The 8,932-nt window shown below is 43.2% G+C and overlaps 1 protein-coding gene across 1 annotated transcript; it reads left to right on the forward strand.

Moving 5' to 3' along the window:
* The first annotated feature begins 246 nt into the window (after positions 1–246).
* On the forward strand, positions 247–5,891 carry LOC115154882 (arylsulfatase I). Its single transcript, XM_029701568.1, has 2 exons — positions 247–963; positions 3,540–5,891. Exons 1-2 carry the CDS (start codon positions 656–658, stop codon positions 4,948–4,950), a joined length of 1,719 nt encoding a protein of 572 aa, XP_029557428.1. The 5' UTR covers positions 247–655; the 3' UTR covers positions 4,951–5,891.
* Positions 5,892–8,932: the final 3,041 nt, after the last annotated feature.

Genomic DNA, 8,932 nt, shown 5'->3' on the forward strand with positions numbered 1-8,932 from the left:
GTTCACTGTAGCCTACTCCCATTCTAACTTTAATAATACAGTGATTCTACCCATAATCCGAGATGTTTGATTTATGTTCGTTTAAAAGACGTGTAGCATAAGAAAAATGTATGGGATACAGTTTTTTTCAATGCAGGGTCTAGACAATTTTCCTTGAGATGAGCCGCAACGGGCTTTTCTTGTATCAGGGGCAGAGGGTGGGTCCATGAAGGGGTCTTGTTTCATGTTCGGTGATGAGACGCGGGCGGAGTTTCAACAACCACTGAGAGGAGAAATAGTGCAAAAGATAGGCTAATGTAGGCTACTGTAAATATCAAACCATACTTGGCCGGCCAGTGTTTAGTGGGGACTAAGGAATGGTTATCAGCGTGCCTGGAAACGATGCAACTTTATAATGTGCAGTAGTAGCTTTCAAAGTTTAGAGGCCAAGTTTACAGAAGAGAAGCTTGGACGTTGTAAACGCAGAAGACCGTCATGATGACGAATGAGAATCTGCGGCAGAAACAATGTTTCCACTCTGCATCCTAGGATCATCAATTACGCGCGTGTGTCTACGTATTATTTCAAGAATGTGTGTAATACAAAAAGAAAAACCAGAGACTAGAGTGCGAGTACCCTAACGACTCTGTCCAAGTACACTCTAAAATCAGTAAAAATGCACGCAGTTACCAGCCTTTCAATGGTCAGTTTGCTAAGTTTTGGCTACCTATCCATGGACTGGATCAAGCCGAATCAAGTGGAGGAGCACACTCAAAACGATGCCTCTATTACGTTTGAGCCTAAGCAGCCACCACACATTATATTCATACTGACGGATGACCAAGGCTTCAATGACATAGGTTATCACAACCCGGACATTCGGACTCCAACTCTGGACAAACTGGCCGCGGAGGGGGTGAAGCTGGAGAATTACTATGTTCAACCTATCTGCACTCCGTCACGGAGTCAGTTGATCACGGGCAGGTAAGCATAAAAGCCTCACCATCAGCATCGGGCGTTTTGACACGGATATCCTTGAACATATGCTTGTAATTGGTTCTCTTGATCACAGATTAAACATAACACTTGTTGTTTTATGTAGGCAACATTATCGGCAATGAGAGTGCACAGCCAGGCGAGTAATTACAAGTATAGAGAAACCACAAAACGTTATAATGCATCATCTCCTGATCAAGATGCTGGTTGCGTTTGGTGATAAATATGTGCATGCATGGTACAATGCATTCCTTTGTTAGCCAACTTGTGTTCTCCTTAGGGCCTAAGAGTCCCTAAGACTCAGAGCCCCTAAAAATCTGTCGTTCTGCCCCTGAACAAGGCGGTTAACCCACTCTTCCTAGGCTGTCATTGTAAATAAGAATTTGTTCTTAACTGACTTGCCTAGTTAAATAAAGGTAAAAACAATATAAAGAAGACTGAACAGTACAGTGTCCTAACATATGTAGAGTACTTTTGAAATGTCTCATCCAGCCCTGAAAACAACTGTTAAATGTTTACATTAATGGTGTGTCCCTTGAGCTGACTCATCCAGAGCAACCGCAACATTTACTGGAAGTACTACTGCTGGCATCGGCAGTATGTCATAACAGATGAGTTAGATGATCATTCATAAGGTTAGGAATTCTCAGCGAACGAAGGCGAGTTGGGAAAGCTAAACAAAACTGGTTCGTTTTCCCACAGACATTGAACAGAGGTTGAGTACATCAACGATAGAGGTCAGGGATACTGTCGTTTGCCAAATAGTCAACTTATTTGACTAAAACTTACCAGGAAAGAGCTGTACACTGTTGGGGAAGATCAATGCTGCAGTAGATACCTCTGTTTCTACCCAGGGTACATGAGCAGAAACATCTGCTGTTGAGAGCAATGTGGAGAGCTGCAGGACGAGGCCAGTATTGTGAAACAATGGCTGAGGGCTGCTAAAGACTTGATAAACACAACCATATGAGCGCCAGGGTAGGAACATAATTGAAAGGGAACGACACGAATGCTTGGATGGAGTCCTTGCCTCCTCAAAGTTATGTGTCTCTGAAACACACACGGGCCATATTCCCTCTATCATAGTACTCAGAGTAGGTTGGACTTGTTGATATGTCCTAACATCGCTTAAAGTTCAAAACTTGGGGGAGGTCTCATCAGGACAATGTACGCTTGTGGAAACATTTTGTGAAAGTGGATTGCTAGGAACTCTTGTCATTGCAGGGTTTGCTTGACCGACTGTTCTTGAGTGGTGAAGTTGACATACCACACAGCTGCTGCACTGCATCCTGAACAATAGCTGTGGGGCCGTCAGAGCACTTTGTCTGTGTGTGTGTGTGTGTGTGTGTGTGTGTGTGTGTGCGTGCGTGCGTGCGTGCGTGCGTGCGTGCGTGCGTGTGTGCGTAATGGGGTTGGTTGGTAGCCTGTCACTAGGGGATCTCTCTTGCAAAGAAACAGTTCCCCCCAGAGTCTGAATCTCCAAAGCGTTTCTAAGAAGAATTGAATGAGCTGTTTTCTCCCCAGCAACTCTCAGCTGATGAACAACCCACAGGGGAGGGTGATGAACAGGAGCAAGACAGTTGTTTTTTGGGCTGAGGAGTGAGGACATGACACACTCACTATGTGCCTGAAAGAGATGTGGACAGAAGGCCAAGGCCTAATAGAAACCATCCTATTGACTGTTAAAGCTGTGAGGAAGGGAGAGAGAGAATAGAGCCATGGAATGTTTCTGTATAGGTGTGTGTATATCTACACTGCGTCACCCATTACATGAACTCTCAGTGGACTCTCTCTCACCGCATGCTCATTTGGACTTGGTGTGGGTCGTGGGAGGAAGGGACTTGTCTGAAGGAAGTGGAGTGTGTCTGCTTACTGCAGTGTAGACCACCCAAATATCAGACCACGCTAAGAACCTGGGTGGCCAGATAAACGGTATATAGGGACAAGGTGCAAGTGTTTTCATGTGGTACAGTGTAACTGAAGTACTACACAGTAATACAAATAGGCACATGTTCAGGACTGATGAAAACTTCAATATCTCTTCTTTTACCTGGAATGTTTTGGTATTTCTGTTAGTGGCCGCAGCACCTTTTCAACCTCAGCCATGGTGGTGTTTCCTATAGTTCAATAGGGGGATATACTCGTTCTTCTGATTCCTGCAACATTCCTTTGCTCGCGCACCCATATCCTTGCAAAGTATCCCGACAGTACCCTTCTCCTTCCCTGGTGGGTGACAAGCTGTTGCACACTCCATAGAAGCACACTTCTGGCCGAAAACAGATGCTAATGTTTAGAAGGGTTTCCTTCAAGACTAATTAACTTAATGAATTGCCTTTTATGTCTTGAAAGCTGCAGTCAGGCTGTAAAACAAGCTTTGCCAACCACATAGTAATTTAATGGTTGGTAGATCACAGCCTACTTATCTGTGAGGAAAGTGTATCTTCAATAAGAGTGTTCTCAGCATCATGACTATATTTATCAGCTCCAGCATTGAATGGGTTTATTTTACACAATGAGTGAAGATGAATAAGATTAGCTGTTGGACATTATTTCTCCCTACACAGATACCAGATCCACACAGGCCTCCAGCACTCCATCATCCGGCCTCGCCAGCCCAACTGTCTCCCCCTGGACATGACCACGCTCCCACAGCGGCTGCAGGAAGCGGGGTACGCTACTCACATGGTGGGCAAATGGCACCTTGGCTTCTACAGGAAGGAGTGTCTGCCCACGCGCCGAGGCTTCCACAGCTACTTTGGCTCTCTGACGGGCAGCGTGGACTACTACACGTATGGCTCCTGTGACGGACCAGGCCTGTGTGGCTACGACCTCCACGAGGGGGAGACCGTGGCCTGGGGCCGTGGAGGCAAGTTCTCCACCCACCTCTACACGCAGAGGGTACGCAAGATCCTGTCCACTCACGACCCGTCCCGCCAGCCCCTCTTCATGTTCCTCTCCCTCCAGGCTGTACACACGCCCCTGCAGTCGCCCAAGGCCTACATCTACCCCTACCGCGGGATGGGGAACGTAGCCAGAAGGAAGTACGCAGCCATGGTGTCCATCGTAGACGAGGCTGTACGAAATGTCACCTACGCTCTGCGCAAGTACGGCTACTATCGCAACAGTGTGCTCATCTTCTCCACTGACAACGGTGCCCAGCCGTTCACTGGGGGGAGTAACTGGCCCCTGCGGGGACGTAAGGGGACCTACTGGGAGGGAGGGGTCCGTGGGGTGGGCTTCGTACACAGCCCCCTGCTGCGTCACAAGCGGAGGGTTTCCAAGGCCCTCCTGCACATCACTGACTGGTACCCAACCCTGGTCGGTCTGGCTGGGGGTAACGTGTCACTGACTGAGGGTCTTGACGGCTACAATGTGTGGCCAACCATCAGTGAGGGCAGAGAGTCCCCACGCCTGGAGATCCTCCATAACATTGACCCCCTCCACCGGCGCGCTGGCCTGGCGTCTGGGTCTGGACAGGAGGCCCAGCATGTGTGGGACACCTCGGTCCAAGCTGCCATCCGGGTGGGGGACTGGAAGCTGCTAACAGGGGACCCGGGCCATGGAGACTGGGTCCCGCCACAGGTACTGGCCAACTTCCCAGGCAGCTGGTGGAACCTGGAGCGGAACACTGAGGGAACAGGGAAGTCTGTGTGGCTCTTCAACATCACAGGAGACCCCTATGAACGCAGTGACCTGGCTGTGCAGAGGCCTGATGTGGTCAAGAAGCTGCTAGCACGTCTGGCCTACTACAACTGCACTGCTGTTCCTGTTAGGTTCCCCACCGACGATCCCCGGGCCAATCCAGACCGCAACGGGGGGGCCTGGGTACCCTGGGTCGGGGGGGACGAGGACGAGCCGAAATGGAACGGGGTCTATAAGAAAGGGAGGAATAAAAAGAAGAAAAAATGCAAGCTGTGCAAACTGAGATCCTTTTTCAAGAAACTGAATACAAGGATAATGTCCAATAGAATATGAGGTGGGAAAGTCAATGATACTCAGTCACAAGTAGCCTATACATTTAACACTGCAAGAATAATCTGAGCCAGTAAACACTTTGTGTGTGTGTGACAATGGAAAATGATGTTTACTATACTGCATCTCTTTGAGTGTGCTTTCATATGTGTTTTGGCTGTAGGACTATTGGGTTCTATTGTGTTTATTAAATGTTCTATTTGATCCATTTGTAGTGTGTAGCTAAGTGAATTCAGCATGTTTATGTTGACCTACTCACTTGGGGTTATTTCAGCAGTAATGACATGAGCTGACCTGTTTTTTTCTATATTTTTGAAAATATCTAAGTAAAGAAACAACTGTTTTAATTAAACAGAAACTAATGGGTGATTCCTCATGAAATTAGAACAAAACAAGCCCATGATTTTGGGGATTCTCATATAATTTAATCGATAGAAGAGTCCTTTGGAGGAAGGATTGTTGACATGTATTTGACATTTGTATCTTTTTGGCCTTACCAGGGCCTCCGTTTAAAGCTGTGATCCGCGATAGTCAAAACAGAGCCATTGGCCGCCCCAAGCGCATTTGTTTTGGTTTGAAGAAACTAGCATCAAGTATTGTGGTAAAAAAAAAATCGAAGTACGTACTATACTTTTATATCGCGCGTGCAATGATGTGCTGATGTCTGAGGGAAAAAACAGTGTTCGTTGTTTAAAAACATCTTTGTTATTGTAATATTGCAAATGGACATTGCAGTTTCACCGCTAACGATTGCAGCTTTAAGACTCAATAGTGTTTTACAGCTTGCTCTGTAATATGAGTAGTATTTGGAGTTAAATAATATGTTCTAAAGATCAACTAAATGTTTATCCATTCGACAGGGGTGGGTTTTTTCTTTTGTTTTTCTTTGTTTATTGTGACAAATGATGTAACCTGTGTTTTTCGAATAAATGATGATTGCCGAATAATTTCGGAGGTACGTGGGGCATGTGAGGTCACCACATGACTACAGTGCCTTCAGAAATTATTCTTCACACCCGATGACTTAAAAAAATTGTTACAGCCTGAATTTAAAATGGATAATATGTCGATTTTTTTGTCACTGGCCTACACACAATACCCCATAATGTCAAAGTGGACTTATGTTTTTCTAAATGTTTACAAATAAATGAAAAATAAAATCCCGAAATGTCTTGAGTCAATACGTAATCCTACACATTTGTTATGGCAAACCTAAATAAGTTCACGAGTAAAAATTCACATAAGTTGCATGTACTCCCTCTGTGTGCAATAATAATGTTTAACAGTTTTTTTTTTATGACTACCTCATCTCTGTAACCCACACAAACAATTATCTGTAAGGTCCCTCAGTCGAGCAGTGAATTTCAAACATAGATTCAACCACAAAGACCACTGAGGTTTTCCAGCGTCTAGCAAAAAAGGGCACCTACTGTTTTGTTACATGGGTAAAAATAAAAATATATATCCGTTTGACCATGGTAAAGTTGTTAATTACACTTTATATTGCCGTATGAATACACCCAGTCACTACAAAGATACAGGCGTCCTTCCTAACTCAATTGCCAGAGAGTAAGGAAACCGCTCAGGGCCCATGAGGCCAATGGTGACTTTAAAACAGTTACAGAGTTTAATGGCTGTGATAGGAGAGAAGTTAGGATGCATCAACAACATTGTAGTTACTCCACAATACTAACCTAATTGAAAGAGTGAAAAGAAGGAAGCCTGTACAGAATTAAAATATTCCAAAACATGCATTCTGTTTGCAACAAGGCACTAAAGTAATACTGCAAAAGAAATGGTCTTGAATACAGGTGTTATGTTTGGGGCAAATCCAATACAACACTTACTGAGTACCACTCTCCATATTTTCAAGCATAGTGGTGGTTGCATCATGTCATGGGTATGCTTGTAATTGTTAAGTGGGGAGTTTTTTCAGGATAACAAAGAAATGTAATGGAGCCAAGCATAGACAAAATCCTAGAGGAAAACCTAGCTCGGTCTGCTTTCCACCAGACCCTGGGAGATGAATTCACCTTTCAGCAGGACAATAACCTAAAACAAAAGGCCAAATCTACACTGGAGTTGCTTAACAAGAAGACAGTGAATGTTCCTGAGTGGCCTGGTTACAGTTTTGACTTAAATCGGCTTGGAAGTCTATGGCAAGACTTGAAAATGGCTGTTCAGCAATGATCAACAACCAATTTGACAGAGCTTAATGAATTTTGAAAAGGATAATGGGCAAATATTGTACTTTCCAAGTGTGCAAAGCTCTTAGACACTTACCGAGAAAGACTCCCCGCTGTAATCGCTGCCAAAGGTGATTCTAATACGAAATGAGATATTTCTGTATTTCATTTTCAAGAAATGTGCAAATATTTCAAGAAACACGTTTAAACTTTTTCTTTATGGGGTATTGTGTGTAGATGTGTGATTTAATCCATTTGAATTCAGGCTGTAATACAACAAAATGTGGAATAAGTCAAGGTGTGGTGGAATACTTTCTGAAGGCACTGCATAAAGCTCCACTCCACATATCTAAATGCCTACTGCTTGCTAAATCTATTTTTCAACTATAAAAAAAAGAATGTTTCTTTGCAGGACAAGGATTGTCTTGACTTTCAAGAATGCCAGAATTGCTTCACCTTGCTTTTCTGGTTGGCTGGATGCAAGATTCACCATCCAATTATTTCAGATATACAGGAGTGCAAGTCTCACCTTGTCACGGACCATGGCAATAGGCTAATTTGACACATGAGAATTATTAGAATACGGCAAATATTAGTCTACTCTTGCATTCTGTCCATGCTGACTTGTGTGTGCTACCAGAGACATGAAACAAATAGGTGGGGAGGCATACAGGCTGTCGCAAATTGGATCATTTGTCAATAAGTAGAAGAGATCCTCTCCAGAACGTTGATATGCATGTAGAGTGTATTATGGTCAACAATATATTGAAAAATTAGCCAGATACATTTTTTGTATATTTTTTCAATATTTATAACTGTATGTAAGAAAATACTACTCATATTACATAGCAAGTGGTGAAGCTTCCTATGAGACCAATTTCTGCTTTGTAGCAGCTACAGATGAAACATTATGGACTTAACAGACATTTAGGTAAGGCCAAAATATCACAAACATTCCAACTTCAATTAATTATTTCCCAATTATGCTTTAAAATACAAATGTCAAATATATGTCAACAATCCTTCCTCCAAAGGACTCTTCTATGGATAACATTTTGTGAATATCCACAAAATCATGATCTTGTCTTGTTCTAGTTTTCACACTAATGTCATAGTCCTCTTCACTTCTTTGTGAAAACCACAGACATCCTCACCTTGACAACAGACACAGACCATTGGTCGCTTCTTATACAAGTCACTTCCTTGAATATACTGTATGTCATCCTACACCAGCTGATAGGCCAACCTGGTCTCATAGACTAGACGTAACATAGTAAATGTCAATCCGGCACACTGAAATTAGTACGATATGTTACGTTTGGTATGTTAAATAAGACAGATGGATACTTAAGGCAAAGGAAAACTGAAAAGAAGAGTGTTGGTGAAATGCTTAGTCTGTAGTTATTATTTTCTGATTGCTCTCTTAATGTCACAACCGTCTGGTAAAAGTTGTTAAGGGGCTGTGCTGATAGTGTCTTGTCTCCAATGGAAACCATTAAACTCTGTAGTTAAAGATGCACTATGCAGAAATCTCTGACATTTCCTGGTTGAACAGATCTACCACTTCAAAACTGCAATATGTAACTTTTTGGGCGAAAAAAAACAAATTAACATAGAAATGTTGTCGAATTGAAAGCAAGTCTAAGAAGCACATAGAATATGTTCTATGTGCGCTATTTCTATGCTTCCCGTTCTTAAGTTTTGTTTTTGAGTCTTTTACTTTGGTTTTGTACACCAGCTTCAAACAGCTGAAAATACTATATTTTTGTTTATGTAAAAGATAGTTCACAGCGGTTTAG

The sequence above is a fragment of the Salmo trutta genome, chromosome 19 (genome assembly GCF_901001165.1).
Source record: "Salmo trutta chromosome 19, fSalTru1.1, whole genome shotgun sequence".
Lineage (NCBI taxonomy): Eukaryota > Metazoa > Chordata > Actinopteri > Salmoniformes > Salmonidae > Salmo > Salmo trutta.